General features: G+C 40.7%; 1 protein-coding gene across 1 annotated transcript in view; it reads left to right on the forward strand.

The window, feature by feature from the left end:
• The first annotated feature begins 5697 nt into the window (after nucleotides 1-5697).
• The window catches only part of TGFBR2 (transforming growth factor beta receptor 2), a 62856-nt gene continuing 49849 nt past the window's right edge, over nucleotides 5698-18704 (forward strand). The window contains exon 1 of the mRNA XM_042475246.1: nucleotides 5698-6105. Coding sequence (XP_042331180.1) covers nucleotides 6027-6105 — 79 coding nt within the window. The 5' untranslated portion in view covers nucleotides 5698-6026. The remainder of the gene's footprint in view (nucleotides 6106-18704) is intronic.

Genomic DNA, 18704 nt, shown 5'->3' on the forward strand with positions numbered 1-18704 from the left:
ATCTGTGAAATGTTGGAGGGTATGTTAGGTATTTTAGTATTTGGACCAATTGTCTGATAGAGGTCCACTTCAGTTGGTTATATGGTATTACCTCTGTTAACATGTACAGTCGGGCGTCCTTATAGGCGGGCTTGATTCTGCAGCTTTGAGCTCATGCGGAAGGTAAGCCCAGGCAGAAATGATGGGGTGCGTATTTGGCCGCGCGCCCTATGCACCACCACAAGCACACGCCCCATTATTTCCTATGGGGTTTGAGCATACGCTCTTTTCCTCATACGTGTGGGGGGGTCCGAAATGGATCCCCCGCATATGGAGAGGGCAGACTGTATACAGTTAACATTTCTCTCATCCCTATCCCCTCTTCTGTGATTTACAGCTGCTTCTTTTTTGTTGTGTGCATTCAAGTTGTTTCCAACTTATTGAGACCCTATGGTGATATCAGGGGTTTTCTTGGCATGTTACTTCAGAGAGAGTTTACCATTGCCATGCTCTGAAGCTGAAAGAAGGTGACTTGCCCTAGCTCTATTTTCATTATACTGTATGTGGTGGTGAGGCAGGAGGCACAAAGCCAATACTGATTACAACAAAAACAAGAAACAAGAATAAAAAGATAACTCAGAATAACTGATATAGGAATAAAGCAAATGCAAAAACTGAATCATGTTTGTAATATCTTGTTTGGTTGGCAGGCAGCAGCCCAACAAGCACCAACATGATGAATCAGACCACCCTATTTTGAATTAGCTGCTTCCTCTGAATAACTTTCAAAGACAAATTCATACAAAGATCATTATAGTGTAATGTGGTTAAGAAATATAATCATGATCAGGCTGAAATCAAGAAGAAAAGGCATTTTGGTTAACATTTTTTGTTCCTGATCACCATGACAATTTGGAGATCCAAATATGCCCCAGTGGTACAAATCAGGAGATGATCAGAGAATGAGCAAACATAATGTAAGTATGAATGAGATTCGAACCCTTTTTCTAGCTTTTTCTTTCCCGACATCCAATGGTTGTGTAGTATTCATAAATTATTGTTTCACACTGCATGTTGAAATGTTTGTCTACATTGCAGTATGCATCCATGCATACAGGTATACATGTGTAGGCAGGGCTCCGTGCAACTATGAATCCTGATAAAACAGGTTTCCTGACCATACGGGGCCCTGCCATCACATTTTAAGCTTACACACACAGATGTAAGCCATTCATTTCATTGTTTGGAGTGTGAGGGTTAGGCCGATTCCATCCCCACTTGCTTGCTGCACATTCATTATGCATTTAATCCCTAAAATATGAAGGGGATTAAGTGCTTTTCAGGAATTCAGCTCTAGCACAAATGCATCATTAAACTAATCATGAAGATAACAAAATTTGATTTATATATTTGGAGAAACTGAAAACTATGCCATAGTTGTCTCTATGTGAAGGATGATTATGAGCAACAGATGTTCTAATTTAATGATGACTAGGAAACGAGCATAATGCAGTGCACACTGCTGACAATTTGAATGTAGGCTTTTATAAAACCTTCTAGCATACAACTTTCTCTAAAGGCCCTTGCTTGAGACTGAACATTTTTACACCAATGTAAACTGATGAATGAATTCTTCAAAAAACAACTATGAACTAGCAGAAGTGATCATACAAACAGAAAAAATATAAATATTCCAAATTCAAAATAGTAGTACAGTTTATTGATATTTAAAATCATGCACAAATGTTTAATTGTATTTCAGAGATAGAGGACACTGTTAGACTCCAACTCCCATCATTCTTTATGATTTACCATGCTGGCTAGTGCTAATGGAAATCATAGTCCAATAATGTTTATAGACAGCAAGTTTCTCACTCCTAATATATATTTATTTTACTTCTATATTTGCACCAGTAGGCATAAAACATGTCATGTGTAATAAATTTTGCAGACATAATTGTGTGCTGATCATACCTAAGCAGGCATGGCAAAATTGGGAACTGGGTTAATTTAAGACACCTTAAATTTGTAGATAAACTGCAGCTTTTATGGGTGAACTGTGTATGGCTAAAAATTGCACTAAGATGAAGTTGCAGTTATAAGATGGTGTGTATTTGAAAAATGAGTTTAAGATAACAAATCACCTCCAGGAGTGAGTTCCCAAAGAGTGAGTTCCCAAAAATTTCTGCTGCTTAATATTAAAACATCAAAATTTATGTACAATGAGGCTAAATATTTGGATTGGTGTGTGCATACATGCATTGTGATACGTGAATATGTGAAACAAATAATGCCTTAATACCACTGTTTCCTCCCTTCTTCCATAAAACCCATTGTGTGACTTTGGGCAAGTCACATGCTTGTGGTAAATGGGTTAATATAGTTTCAGTGTTTTAAAATTATTGCCATTGTTTTAAATTGATTTTATTGTATCCAGATTTTAGATATTTAGATATAGGATGGGATATCTTATCTCCGTATGTTATATCTTAAACTTGTTAAGAAACAGAACATGCAATTTTATATCCATGTAGGCAGGTATATACCTAGACGTTGCAGTATTACAGGGACAGCAAAAGGAGGGCACATGAATTCTGCCCATCATGGATTTTCTTTCAGTCCCTATATTTCCAGCATGGTAGTAACTTTAAAGAAGCCAGCATGATGTAGCAGATTGAGTGTTGATTTATGATTCTGGAGATCAGGGTTTGAATCCTGCTGGGTGACCTTGGGAAAGTCACACTCTCTCAGCCTCTGATTCAGGCCATGACAAACTTCCTCTGAAGAAATCTTGCCAAGAAAACCCTGTCAACCCTGCCATAAGTCACAGTAACTTAAAAACTTCAGTTGAGCAATCAGAAATATACTTTAGAAATCCAAGGAAAAGTGGCAGGGAAAGTTGCCAAGGAAATGCAAACAAAGCAAATATAAGATTACTTGGTGTGAATGGTTTTTAATGTATTACTCTCTGCAATGCTAGAAATTTAGGGACTGAAGGAAAAATTCATTTGGGGCAGAATTCTTACATCAGGGGGTATTACCCTCATTTCTCTCCTACTGTAGCTATACCCCTGATGCATAGGCTTTGTGCAGACAGAAAGTCCCTACATGAATAGCAGATGCTCAACAAGTGCACAGACACTCCAGATATCAGGCCTGACTATGTAGAATCATTGTCCAAAGTAGCCCATTGGGAATTTATTAGTCCAAAACTTATTTTTGTTGCTCTTTGCAATATTGTTTGACCTCTTAGTGCATAAAAATGAAAATACTTGTTTGCATGTTTGAACCAGATAAGAAAAGATGGATGTACTCTGTGGGACAGAGGAGTATGTATATACATTGATGGAGAGAGATAGACATGTGGCTCAGTCATAGAGAAATTACTGTACTTTGGGGTGAGCACAGGGATCAGAAATGTACTTTTGTACCCAAGGCTGCATTAGCCAAGGATGGTGGAGTTCATGGCCTTCCAGATGTTGTGTTGCTGCCACCATCTCTATCTTGAATAGCCAATAGCAAAGGATTATGGATGCTTGGCCCAATAACACCCAGAGGGCCACACCTTCTTCCTCTCTAGCAAAAGCCCCATTGAGTTCTTTTAACCGCAAGTCATGTATGTAGTTTGGCTTGACTCATTTCCAGTGTGGTTATTGAGTGTTGGACTGGAGTTTATCACACGGGAGGAATTTCCCTTAATTTCAAATGAAAAGAAAGTGGGGCCAGAACGCATTCACGTGAATTTGCTAGTTCAGCAAATTTACATGAATTCGAATTGCGTTTGAACTGACTTCCCATTGCCCGAAAATAGCTTGCCATTGCCCAAAATTGCTTGTGGTAGTCTATCACGCAATAACGTGAAACCCAATGATTGCGTTCAGACTGACTTCCCATTGCCCAAAATTGCATGTGGTAGTCTATCACCCAATAACATTAAACCCCATGACTGTGTTCGGATTGCCATTGGATTATACTTCCAATTTCCCTTGTCTGATAAACTTCACAGCTGAGCCATGTAAAACCACTGGTTGTCTTTGGGCAAGTCACACTCTCTGCCTCAGAGGATAGCAATGGCAACCCCCCCCCCTTCTGACAAAACTGGCCCAGAAAACCCCACAACAGGTTTGCGGCACTTCCCAGAATTATGGTTGCCCTAAATCAGAAACTAGGGATGCGGCGGCTCAAGTGGTTAAGACGCTGACTGTTTATTGCAAGATTGGCAGATTGGCAGTTCAAGGCCTTGGTGCTGCCTGATGGGGTGAGCTCCCATCACTAGTCCCAGCTTCTGCCAACCTAGCAGTTTGAAAGCATGCAAATGAAAGTAGATAAATAGATACCACTTCAGTGGGAAGGTAACAGTATTCTGTGCAGTCATGCTGGCCATATGAACACAGAATAGTCTCTGACTTAGTAATGGAAATGAGCACCACCTCCTATGGTCAGACACAACTTGACAACTTTGTCAATGGGGAATACCTTTATCAGTACCTTAAATCAGAAACTGCTTGAAGGCACACAACAATAACAACTATGGATTAACAGCTACTGGGTCCTCTGTGTGTGTGTGTGTGTGTGTGTGTGTGTATTGGGGGGAGCCCCAAGCCCCTGACTGATATGAAGCAGCTTCATGTTGTAGCCTGGCCAGAAAAAAAATAGGAGCCAGTGACCAAAAGCCTCCCTTTTCCAGACCATGTCTGCCATTTCAACCTACTGACCAGGAGGAATGCCAAAATGTCCTCCATTTTGAGCAGGACTAAGAAGCACGAGTTTGCATGTCTATTAGTGTTATTAGCTTTTCTTTTGGTTGTGGCCTCCCTTTTGGTTGAACTTTCTCCATTCCCCAATGCCTCATCCTCCTTTACAGTTATGACATCTGGTCAACCTGTGTAGGACAGGGTGACCCAATGTCCTCCCTTCCCAGGACATGTCCTCCATTTCAGCCATCCTCCGTTTGAAGCATGGCTAAGAAGCAGGAATTCACATTTTTATTAATGTTTTTAGCTTTAATTTGGGAATGCCCTCCATGTTTTGGTAATGCCCTCCATTTCTCAGTGCCTTGTCCTCTTTGGCAGTTGTGATATCTGGTCTCCCTATCCCACACAGGATGACTAGAGGTCCTCCTTTCCCAGGACATGTCCTCAATTTCAGCCTTCTGTCCAGGAGGGATGCCAAGTGTCCTACATTTTGAGCATGACCAAGAAGCATGACTTTACATTGTGTGTGGGGGTTTTAAAGCCTTTCTTTGGTCATGCCCTCCATTTTTCGTGAACGCCCTCCATTTCCCAGGGCCTTGTCCTCCTTTGCAGTTAGGACAGCAGGTCCCCCTGTGGGGGAGAGGGCAGCCAGGCGTCCTCCTTTCCCAGGACCTGTCCTCCACTCCATCTTTCTCTCTAGGAGGCATTCCAAAACATCCTCCATTTTGAGCCTTATCATGAGGAGTGTTTCTAACTTTCCTTTGGTCACCTCCTTATCCTCCATGGCAGCTAGGAGGACACCTGACCAGCCTGTCCCACAATGCCCTCCTTTCCCAGGACCTGTCCTCCATTCCAGCCTAGGAGCCATTAAAAAACGTCCTCCATCTTGAGCCCAACAAGCCTGCATTACAGTATTTGCCTTTCTAACAAACGTGTTTCTAAAACTTTTCCTTTGGCCATGCCCTCCATTTCCCTGAAGGAGGGGGGAAGGTTCTTGTCCTGCTTTGCAGTCACCCCTGAAGGAGGGAAAGAAGGAAGGAAGGAAAGAAAGAAAGAAAGAAAGAAAAAGGAAGGAAAGGAGAAGGGCGGGAGAAGGCACTCCTCTGGAAGAGTGCAGCAAGTCCAGCCCAGCTGTTTGCGAACTTTTGGGAGGTTTCCTGTTTCCCCTCCAGGCAGCAAGCAAGGCTGAAGCGCAGGGGAGTGACTCACACAACAGACCCACAAACACACACACACAGCAGCAGCCCAGCCTCGAAAGCTGCCTCTGGCGGGGCCTCGCTTTCTCCTTCTCCTCCTTCCCAGCTTCAGAGAGCCCCCTTGGGCCGCCTCAGAGCCCCCCAAAAGGCCACCACAATGGGCTGGATCAGCCCCACACATGTTCTGCTGTGGGCTCTCCTCCAAGGCGCTGCGCCTCAGCTGGCTGGGGCCACAGGTAAGCCTTGCCTTGGACCTCTGGAGGGAAGCATGGGGCTAAGAGGGTCCCCCAGGGGCTTTTCTCTCCAACTTCTTATTCCTTTCCCTGGCTTAGCTTGGAAACAGCCGCCACTTCCCAAAGCAGTGATTCTGGAGCTGTTGTGAAAAGTTTTTTTGGGGTTGCCATCTGCACTGCAGAAATAAAGCGGTTTGACACCGCTTCAAGTGCCTTGGCTTGGGGATTCTGGGAAGTGTTGTTTGTTGTGGCACCTTTGGTATATTTTTGGTATATTTTTATGCGGTTTTCAATCACGGGTCAATGATTTGAAATTGTTTTGAACTTTTTGTATATTTTTGTGCAATTTTGTATTGCGGGTTGATGATTTGAAATTGTTTTGAATTGTATATCCCGTCTTGAATCCCAATACGCTTGAATCCCACTTGGCAACAAATAAATAATTTTACCCAGATTTTAATAATAATAAATGTTTTGTAGTGGGTCCCTTTTCCCAGTATGGAGAAAGGCGGCGTGTGAAGGAAGAATGTCTATGAATGTCAGATAAGCTGTGGGAGCTGGGTTTTGTCCCAGCAATGGAGAGAAGCTTGAATCCTGCCCCCCTGAGGCAACCCTGTCAAGTGGAGTCCATCGTAGGAAGGAGATCGGGAGTTTATCCCGTGAATGTCCTGGGGAAAAAAGTCATGTAATCACATGAAATGATTTTGCACGACTTCACATTAAAGTGGCCACAAAGAAGCATCAACGCACATCTTTTTATTTTCAAGAGTTGGATGACAATGCGTTTCCTATCTTGCTTTGTTTGTTCAACTGCATGTGATAATCATTTGCGCAGTTACTCGCCATGTTCACTTTATTTGCAGGATGCTTTAAATGTGCTTTGATTTCTCTTCAATGCTGAAATTAGCCCCAGTGTGATAAACTCGGAGGAGGAGGATGCCACTTTGTCTTCAGATGCCAAGAGTGGCTGGCTGTGTGGGACTGGAGGAGGAACTGGGTTGCATTACTATATTTTGGGGGTTACTATAGTTGGGTTGGCATGGTCGTCCATTGGGAAATGGGTTGGGGGTACAGTGCCCTAAGATTTGTTGTTGTTGTGTGTCTTCATTGCCAATTTAATCAGGCCTTAAGGCAACCCTATCATGGCATTTTCTTTATGTAGAGAGTTCGTGTAGATCTTGGATCTGAAGACAAGGCATCAAATGCATCTGAGGAAGTAGATTTACCGAATATATAAGTCAACCTTATGTGTAAGTTGAGGGCAGGTTTTGGCACCAAAATTATGGATTTTAATATGACTCGTGAATAAGTCAGTAAAATGTAGGGGCATGTAACAAAGGAAAGGAAAACTATGCCAAATAACTTATTAAAATTCCAGGAGGCATAACTGTTTGTACTCACACTATAGGCTAGATGGATGAGAATGCAGAGGGGGTCAGTGCTTTCAAGTCAGATTATACTCTTGGCTTTCACTAGAAGATGGTTCCTTTTTAATTCTTGACTAAAATTTCTAGACTTATACATGAATATATACAGTAAGTCTTCAAAAGCTCATGCTGCCAACTTCTTTCTTTAGCTAGTCTCAAAGGTCCTACAAGATCTCTCTATGTGCTGATTCTACAGACTAACACGGCTATATCTTTGAATTCCACCAATGGGGTTTTCTTGGCAAGTTTGTTCAGAGAGGGTTTGCCATTGCCATCCTCTGAGGCTGACAGTGTGACTTCCCCGGGTTCACCCAGTGGGGTTTACATGGCTGAGCCGTGATCCGAACCCTGGTCTCCAGAGTCATTGTCTAGTGCTCAAACCATTACACTGCACTGGCTTTCATGCCCTAAGATAGGGGAACTATATCATGTGCTCATGTGTTTTTCCCCTTGTTTTTGTTGTGTGCCTTCAAGTCATTTCTTACGGTGACCCAAAGGCAAACCATTATGGGGTTTTCTTGGCACGTTTGCCATTGCCATCCTCGGAGGCTGAGAGAGTCAAAATTCCTGTTGAGTCAAAAATAAATGGGGAGGGGGAGGTTTCAGCATTTTAAAACGTTAGTTCCCTTCATTTTTTTCAAGTCAGAACATTAAAAAAAAAACCTTTTCTGTCACAAAGTGTGGTTAAAGAAGTTGCCTTGCTCTGTCATTAGCGTGCTTTTTAAAATTACAGGAAATTATCTGGGAAAGCCAAGGAGCACTGTGTGTGTATGGTGACAGGTTTGTTGAAAACCATAGGGTGCTAAATTCTTTTTCTTTTTTCCTTTTAAACTGTGATGGTAAGCACAGGTCGACTGATGTGTGGGTTGCTTCCTGTCACTGTTCACGTGTGAATTTAAAAGATCTCATGACTTCCCATCTTCTTCTTTTTGCTTTTTGTCTTGCTCATGTGTGGATTCCTTCACTGCCCTCATTGAACACGCTTTCATGCAAGCATGTTTCAAAAAGAAGAGTGATGCACCAACGCAAACCTTTTTATTGCATAAAAAATGTCTCGATCGGGGGAAACCAATGCTGAGAATTGGTGATATGTTTACAGTCTTTAAACTACCTTAAAATAAACACACTACTTAAGAACTTCCACTGTGCTGGTATTTTCATATTATCATTCTTGCTTACTGAACATCCGTGGTGGTAACTTGAACCTAAAGTCTGGTTAATTGGTAGAGGCAAGATTGTACTAGCGGTGATAAGCACAATTTGCAAAATATGAGATTAGATAAAATGCAGGGGTGGAAATTCTGCCAACATAGTCAATGGTGAGGAATGCTGAGAGATACAACCCAACAACATCTGCAGGGCCACAGAGTTCCCATCCCAAATCTACAATAAGCATAGATAATGTGTGAGTATTAGAATGTTGAACTACAACTCCCTTTTCATCCCTCATTATTGGCTATGCAGGCTGTTGTTCCTAGGGTTTTGTGATTGGAGGGCCAGACAATCCCCAACCCTCGACATGAAAAGTTTAATCTGAAATGGTACCAGATGCCCAGAAACTTTGCACTCCCTCACAAGTTGATGCTTTTTACTGTCTGTTGCTTCCTTTTATATTGAAGTCTCCTTCCTAGAACACAAATAATGCACTCCACTTCTCTCCTCAAAATCAACTTGAAAAGTATTTAAGAGCACGTATGTCAGTTTCATAACTCTTCTCCTTCCCCTTGATAGGTTTAGACTGTAAGATCTATGGAAGAGGGGCTTTTCATCTTTCAGGTGATTTAGCGAAATACATGGAGAATACTGTACTGACATGTGTGCTGACAGCAAAATGGTGTTGTAAGAATAATACTATTAGCTGACAGATTTAGTGGAGCTACCACCCTGTGTAAGCACAGTGTTGGAAAATACCTTTGTGCATTATACAATTTGTTGTTGTTGTATACCTCCAAGTCATTTTTGACATATGGCGACCCTAAGGCAAACTTAATGTAGCATAGTTTTTTCTTGGCAGGTTTCTTCAGAGGGGGTTTGGCATTGCCATCTTCTGAGGCTGAGAGAGTGTGACTTTCTCAAGATGGTTTTTGTGCTCAAGCAGAGAATTGAACCCTAATCTCCAGAGTCGTAGTCCAGCACTCAAACGACTACACCACACTGGCTCTCCATGTTACATATATTATCATACAAATAACTACCCTTATCTGTGTTAAACCTATATACTGAGATTCATTTTAAGACTCAAATAACTATATTAAACAATCTATCAAGTGTTAAAATTGTTTTTAATGTCATTATTATTTTATGTGGTTTATAGTAGGAAACAGATTGGACCTAGATCATAGTTGTACAGTGATGGTATAAGTGAAAACTTGATTCTGCCATTATTCCATAAGTGAATACCTATAACATTTTAGTGAAGGAAATGAAACTGTGATTATTTTGGTTACTTGGAAGTATTGATAAGATGGTCAAAGATAGGAAAGAATGCACACATGTGTCTTTGTATATATCTTCTAGTGTATGTTACGTATTTGTCAAATAACATGCTATCTGTATCTTAGAAGTTAGCAGAAACAAGGCAAAGCCAAACCCAAAAAGTAATAGTCAGGGTTTGGGGTTGTGTGTTTTTTGGGTTGGTTTTTTTTTTTTTTTTTTTGCATGCATCCAAAAAATAGTTTTTTGTGGGTTTTTCAGGCTAAGAGGCCGTGTTCTAGAAGTTTTTCCCTGACATTTCGCCAGCAGTTGTGGCTGGCATCTTCAGAGAATGCTGGCATGGAAGAGTTGGACTCCACTCTTTTCCATGCCAGCATTCTTTGAAGATGCCGGCCACAGATGCTGATGAAATGTCAGGAAAAAAACTCTTCTAGAACATGGCCTCATAGCCTTAAAAAACCCACAAAAAACTATGGATGCTGGCTGTGAAAGCCTTCGACTTCATATCCCAAAAATGTTCTCACATCCTGTTTCACCTTCGATGCCTCCTAAAAATATGATCAATAAGGTCAGAGGATGTTCCAGAATAGGACTCAAGCCAACAGTAGCGCTTCTGTTCATATACAAGGCTGCTTGGGCCCTGGTATGAAAGCTATCAATAAGTATAGAGACCTAATAAAAATAAAATTTCTAGACTTTGTCTCTTGGCTTTTTATCTGTTAGACTGAATAAGTGATATCTAAAAGCTTTCAGCATGACTTGGAACATGCAAAAAGAAAAGTTTGATTCACATGCCATTTGAACATATACTTTCCTCTTCTTCAATCATCCTCCCTGCATTCTTTCTTTCTAATTTAGAGTAAATTGTACCTACATAAAATAAGGCAGGTGAAACAGTAGTGCTGGGAAGTGGGATGAAAAGCAATCAGTAATTCATAGGGTTTTTTTGTGGGGGGTTTGCATGCTATGTGGCCAGGTTCTAGAAGAATTTAATCCTGACATTTTGCCTGCTTATGTGCCTGGCATCTTCAGAGAGCCAGCCACAGATGCAGGTGAAATGTCAGGAATAAATCCATAAAAACATATGGATGCTGACTGTGAAAGCCTTCGGCTTCACAAACCAGTAATTCAATCATTTTAAGAAGTGGTGTGGGGGTAGGGTTGCCATAATTCACTACCACCAAACTGGGACAAAATTTAGGACAAATTGTAGGACAAAATTTAGCCCAAAATGGAGGACATTCAAAAAAATGGAGGACACAACCAGCTAAAAGCTGAAAACATTAATATAGACAGACAGACAGACAGACAGACAGATAGACTGGAGCGCAGCTTTGGCACAGCTTCTGGACTTTTAGGATGCATGCATCATTTAAACAGCTACCTCCAAAGTGACCCGAAACAGCTTTACTTTGGCCTATCTGTATGGGGCTTTAGTTACCCAGTAAGCCTCATAGTCACACAGCTTTTCTTCAAGAGAAGAATAACAATCACAATCAGCAGAAGAGAAGGAGGGACCCGGTGAATCTGGAACTTGTACAAGCCTTGACCTGTTTGTGTGCCTTTGCATTTTTCCTTTTTTTATCATCCTTTCCCCTTCTTCCCAGACCTCAAAGTGGCAAGTAAACAAAGTGTGGTACAGTGCATTTGGGCCAGAAAATCCTATATGTTTGGCCCTGTAAAAGATTCCAATTGCCATCTTCATACTCTATGCCCTCCTAGCACATATACATGCTTATCCTCTCTTTGCTTTTCTTAATAATTAAGGGGCTCAACAGACCACCCCGAAAGGGTGGGCTGCAGCTGCCCATTTTTACTCCTGGCAGAGGCTGGAGCAAGCAAACGGTGAGGCCTCTGTCAGGACTAAAATGAACCCGCTGAAATGGCACACACATGCAATGATGATGCACATGCTGTGCAGTGACGTTTAGACACCGCACCGTGCTTGCGTAATCATGGCTGCTCCCATATAGATGGGGCCAAGCCATGAAGGTGCTGCTGGCACACAGTAGGGCTTGGGGGTATGAGGTTGCTCCACACTCCCGAGCCCTACAATGGGCCCCAGACCACCGCTTTCCAGCACTCTGTACCGGGCCTAAATGTCATAGCTTTTACTTCTGTAACCACATTTACACACACTAAACTACTGTATAACAAGGGCTACAGTGGAAGAAAGGAGCAGCAACATAGTTTTGTTAACTATGGTTTGCTGTGTTGTCTCGATTGGTAAACTGTAGTTTGTCAACTAATAAAAGTTTAAAGCAGGAGTTTAAAGCAGGGCAAGAGTTAGCCTTGATCTTAGTTGATTTTTAAAACCAAGGTGCCATTTTAACAATGAAATACATGTTCACTTTCTTGGAAAGACTCAGACATTTCCAGTTACTTATTATAAATGTTTTTACTGTAATATAGAACTAGAGAATACAGGCAAAAGGTTACATTGATATATATGTTTACACTATAACAATTTTATTATTCTGGGCTGTGGAATATTAGGGTTTTATGTGTGGGTGGTATTAATGACTTCATACTACCATGGATACTTTGATATAGTTACTTGGGTCAATTTGGAATACAGCTTCTGGGTTAATATGTTTGCTTCTTGTTATATTTACCTTTTCTCATTTAAGCTGTAATGAACATACTCGCAAGTAAGATGACATATGTTACCCTAGATGAAGACCTGTCCAAAAAGGACACTCCAAATACATTTGGGGAATCACGCATGCACACCAATTGCACCCCTTCTAGGAAGCTGCTTTCAGGCAGCTTCTTTTTGCTACTAGGAGGTAGTGCATTGTTGCCATGCTGTTTGGTTACTGCAGCAATGATGCAAGGCAAAGAAGGGTGGCACAGAACTACCCGTCTGTCGAGCCCCTTAGTCAGGGGATCAATCCCTATGTATACCAAGTCCAGAAGCACATAGAATTCCAGAGGCAGGTTTCCAATAGTAATAGGTTTTATTTAAAACACGCACACATAAAACAAACAACCATGCACACACACAAGGACTAGAGAAATCAAGGTGTTACGCTGGAATAGAAGACATGATACTGTGATACTGCACCTGAACAGATATTGTTTTCAATTGCTAGGGGTCCTGGATAAAATGGAGGACTCAAACAGCTCCCGCTGCATGGGAGATTGGTGAGCTGTTGAGGTACTAGTCTGGCTAACCAACAGATTCTGCCTGCCTGCTGTACTAACCCAAAGACTGGCTAAAAAGTCCTGATATTTATACCAAAATGATGCTTAGGGGGCAGACTCTGAGGATCAAAAAGACCAAATGGTCTTGCAGTTCTTTGAAATGGGTTTTTAAGTACTCAAGAAATACTTTGAAGCAGTTTTCCAAGATGGTAACACTAGGTGTGAATGGGTATTGATGGACCTGCATTTCCAGGCAGAGGGAATTAGGGGGCAAGATAGCCGGAGATTTGTTTATATTAAATCTGCAGCCCATTCCTCCAGAATGTCCAGAATTGATCAATCAAAGCTGGGGCCTTCATGCAACTCTTTTTGCTAGCCTACATGCTTGAGCTGCTTTTTAGTAATGGTGTCAGCATCAGGGTCATGGAAGGGGCACACAGCCTATGCTTTAAAGAGTTTCTGATGTCAGAAGAGGAGGGATAACCAGAGATCCCCACCCCCATGGGCCTAACACATGTAAGGCCAAACACTTTTGAAGAAGGGAAGGGGAGACTTTCTTGTGCAAAGATGGTAGATGTGACATAAGAGGTCTCAGTCAGTCACTTCATTTATATTCTGCCTTTCCCCTAAAAGTGGGGCTCAATTCAGCTATATCTGCCAAGTTTACTACTTCAACAAGTCTTGTCTGAACCCATACAACTATAGAAAATATATCACGTTCTCCATGTTTAAAAAGAACTGTGACAAGGATGCAGTTAGCATTAAATAATATTAGTGTAATACAGTAGAGTCAGTTCAGAAGGCTGAGATACTGATGTTGATATTGCCAAGAAAATACCAACACAGAAACATATATTTCTTCCTGTGTTCTACAATTATAATTATATCAGCTCTTAATAATATCTTCTCTATGGCTGTAGTCTGACACACCTCTTAGGGAGTAAGTTCCCTTGAGTAAACTCATAAGAATTAGATCTGAGCATGTATAGGAGCGCACTGCAAGCACAGAACCATATTGTGCTTCCACTGGCTTAGAGGAGAGGGTGGGACAAAACAACAAAACTGGAAAGCACATATTTACAGTGGTAAAATGAAAGGAGGCAATGTCCCACATGCTAAGCGATAGTCAAAAATTATTATTTTTAAAAAAGTCCAAGTGTTTAGCCTCCTTTGGGTCTATTCAGTCCTCAGCAATTTCTGCAGAAATTGCAGTCTGCACATTCTATACAAGTAGACATTTTTTAGAAGATCAGTAAGAAGAAGGCCTTTCTTCTGATAATCAAATGTCCACTTGCAGCTCCAGAAATTTCTGAAGATTGAATAGCTTCTGAAGAAGACCAATTGGTGATAAGGCCAAAATGTTTTAAGTTTTTTTAAAAAAATAAATAAAAGTTTTTGATCATAGTGTAACATATAGGACTTTGTCTTCTTTCATTCCTCCATTTAGAAGAGAGGATGAGATATGATTGTTTGCTAGGCAAGACAGCTGGCAGCATCAGCTTTTTCCTTGCTTGTATCCCTGGGTAACCCCAGTGGAAACAGATAAAAACAAAGCACTTTTTCCTGTTAGTGGAAATCTATTGGCAATAACATGTCTAATATATGTAATATACAATGTACATCACCTTGTGGACTAACACACTTGGGGTGTGTGCGTGTGTATGTTTGATGTGGGTGAAGATTATTTGTATGTATTGTAAAGATCCTTACTTGGGTTGAGCAAAGGAAGTGAAAATATGCTATGTATATTTTGGTGAAAAAACAGAAGCCTGAATTTGGAATGGGCAAAAAAAGGGCCTGAGTGTTTCTAGCTGCGGCTTGAAACGGGAGATGTAGATTTGGGGAAAGAGGAGGACTGCCTCAATTCCAGTCATGGGATTGTGCTGTCTCTAATAGGAGGCAGTTCTTTGTGTCACATGCTCTATTTATATACTTATAAAATAAACAGGCCTTAAAAACTGTAATGGGTTTGCAGCATGGTCTCATCAAAAGGAGATGATGTGTAGTAGGACTACCTATGGAACTTCTCACTGTTCAAAAGTGTGGAGCAGGTAATGATATCCAACAATTCGTCTTGGTTTGCTCTGTGACATGGTGGCAAGTAGTTTGTAGTTAGCTGGCTTCAAACATCAACTGGCTTTCTCCAGTCTCCCTTCTTGTACTACCAGTCTGAATAATTACTGTTATTAGGATTTGTCAGGCTATAAGTCTCCATCTCCACCAAAATAAATCTAAGGCCAAAGTAGACATAATATTAGATGCATTGTTGGTATTTATATAAGTTGGGATTTTAAACAACAACAACAATGATTAGCAACATCTATGGCCATGGATAGAGGACAAAAATGCCTTCCCATGAAGCTGCTATTTGGCTTTTGGTGCAAAGATCTCCAACATTGTCACTATGAACAACTTTTAGGGTTTTTTTTTGTCAGGACTATGTCACAAAAAGAAAGATTTAAATTTTCCTGTTGCACTATGATTCTGATCAGTCTCCCAGTACTTATGGGGGACACACAACTCCAAATAACGTGTTTCATTATAATATGTGTAGTTTGGTCTTTACTTAACCACCTGAGATGTTGCTACAGGTTTTTGTGATTGTCCTTAATATTTTGCTTACAAAACCTAAAGATAGTTTAGTTTTGTCATTGAACTGTAGGTCCAGTTTCTCGAGTAAACACGTAAAATGATTGGGATAGGTAATTTGGGAAAGTTTATACACAGGTAAATGTACATCTCAATACTAGTGAGACTATTGGGATGAGTGGAGAGGTGGTGGTGATGATGATGATGATGATGATGATGATGATGATGATGATGATTTGTGGGAGAATGGCAAACACTACACAAGGCAGGATTATAGGCTACAATACTAAGGTGGGTCTGGCTGATTTCATTCTGTCATTATAACTACAAATTGGAGGACAGAGTAGTTTTGGAAAATGGCTCAGGTGATTGTTTCAAAGCCTGGTAGTATAGTATAAACAAGGTAGGTAGGTCTGAGGATAGACAGTGTCGGTTCTGAGGTAGAAGGGGTAAGAACTGGGATATTTTGATAGTTGGACAAATAATTGCAGCAATTTGGCAGTTGGCTTTACAGTATAAATGTTGTTGAGGCTGGCCTTTTTTGATAGACTTCTCTGTTTGTGCTATGCCTTTTGGGAGTGAAGGCACATGTTGGGACAAGGGTAGTGTGCGCTCTGTTTTTGAGTGCTATGTTTGTAGAATTTTGATTGTACGCTTATAGTTGGCATTAAGATTAATCATGATATAAAGGTAAAGGTAAAGGTTCTTTGACATAAATGTCTGGTCGTAACTGACTGTAGGGAGTGGTGCTCATCTCCATTTCAAACCCAAAGAGCCAGCATTGTCCAAAGACGACTTTGGTGGTCATGTGGCCAATATAACTGCATCAAATGCTGTTACTTTCCCACCAAAGTGGTACCTATTTATCTACTTGTATATGTGTGCTTTTGAACAGCTAGGTTGGCAGAAGCTGGGACTAGTGACAGGGGCTCACCCCATCATGCAGCTCTTGGGCCTCAAACTGCCAGTCTTCCGATCTTAAAATCTTCAGAATTGGCATCTTAAACACTAAGTCACCACATCCCATGAGATACTCAGTTGCAATCTGTGTTACATAGCAACAGAGTCAGTACTCTGACAGAACGTGGAGCCTTGGAAGTTCAATGTCAAGCCCAGTTCAGTAGCTCAGTTGAGTACGGTGTGGTGCTAATAATGTCTAGATCACAAATTCAATCTCATACAGGTCAAGGGTATTTTATCTTTGTTTTTGCCCTGCTTATTTACCACAGTATTGAAAGAATGTTTTTAAAAAACTTTGAGTCTGCTAGATGTGAGTAGGGCTGTTGATGACAGGGTAACCTGGAAGTCTCTCATTCATAGTGTTACAATAAGTTGAAGTTAACAATAGTTAACAATAACAAAATAAATTCTTATGAATATTTTTAAAAAAGTATGGAGCATATTTTTAATATAATAATAATAAGTTATTTATTTATAGCCCGCCCAATCACGAAGAATCCGGGCGGGTTACAGCAGTAAGAAAAATACATCGCAATAACAAAAATAACATAACAATTTACTATAATAATAAATATCACGTAGAATGCATAGCAAATAACAACAATAATAGCAATAAAAACTGCACAACAATTAACATATCAAATCAATACAATTTAAAATCAATCCCCAGAATACATAGCAAATAACAATAACAAAAATAACAACAAATCATAATAGCAATAAATAGCAAATACTGACAATGTCCAACTCTGTCCTGATAGCAGGAATACAATACAGTGCAAAATGGAAGACGACAATAACAAGGAAGTTAGGAAAATTTAAAAAAAAAACATGGACAAAGACATACAGGTGGAATAGAGCTGTGAAAGCCGGTTTTGGGGGCCACGGCAACCACATGCTGTAGCCCCAATCCAGCTTTTTGCCAGCCCAAAAAGAAACATCAAATAGCTGCCCCTTTTTGCGCGGGCAAAAAGCTGACTTTTCCCATGCTGCCTTGGCTTTATGGTGCTCCTGCAACATGTAAACACCACACTACCAGGAGTGCCTTGAAGTCAGCTCACATGTGGGGAGGCAGGTGGTGTTGAATGCTGGCTTCTGAGTATCTTCAAAGCATGTAGTGTCAAAATGCTGCGGTCTGAAGCTGGCCGGAAGCCCATGCGAAGGGGCAGTCTGTTTCGCCCCATAATTAATCTAGTGAACTAATAAAAGAGAAGAGTTGATCAAATCATGTGCTGGGCATCTGTCCATTATTATAGAGATCTTTCTTACTTGTCTCCCTCAGTGGAAGGACTTCAGATAAAAGTTATGTATCATCTTTTGAGGGGAAGAATATTATGCTTTCTCTCATAAGTTCTCAGGGGTAAACGTCAGGATATCTCATATAGGGACTGTTTACAATGTATATTGATTGCTAATTGGAAATTTATTACTTGGATTGGTAGTTTTACTGTTATGATAGCTTCAGTTGCTTAAATTCCATGTGTCTGTTCCAGCGAGCAGACAAAGTTATGGCTTGAGTCCACCACTTTGCTACTGAGCTCCAAGGCAGAGGCATTTTATGAAACTAATGACAGTATAGAATATCACACCATACCCATATTGACTAAATAACATTTCTTTTAAGGATGTGGCCTTTATCAGCTACACAGCTACAAGTGCTTTTAATAAAAAAAGCTCTTTGGAGCTTAAATTAACATGAAAAGCCCTTAGCACAACAGGTTAAGTTAAATGATTTTTTTTCTTAATTAAATAGCACTCTAAATTGATATTCAGCTTACCCTCCCACCACCAGTGTGCATGACTTTTCTACTCACAGTGCTGGGAGTACATCTTGCATATAATCTTGCAGGTATTCTTGTGCTTTTAGGTGTAGGTATATGGTGCTACTCCTTTGCATTAGAAAATTGTCATAGCTTTTGTCTAAAGATAAGAGGGAAGACAATTGCCTTTAGTTTTCTTCAGAATGGCAGATTGAATAACTAAGCATAGTACCACTGAGTACAATAAAGCAAATGAATGAAAGTAAGCCATGACTGACCAAAATGT

This window comes from Sceloporus undulatus, chromosome 6 (genome assembly GCF_019175285.1).
Source record: "Sceloporus undulatus isolate JIND9_A2432 ecotype Alabama chromosome 6, SceUnd_v1.1, whole genome shotgun sequence".
In the NCBI taxonomy this organism is placed as follows: Eukaryota; Metazoa; Chordata; class Lepidosauria; order Squamata; family Phrynosomatidae; genus Sceloporus; species Sceloporus undulatus.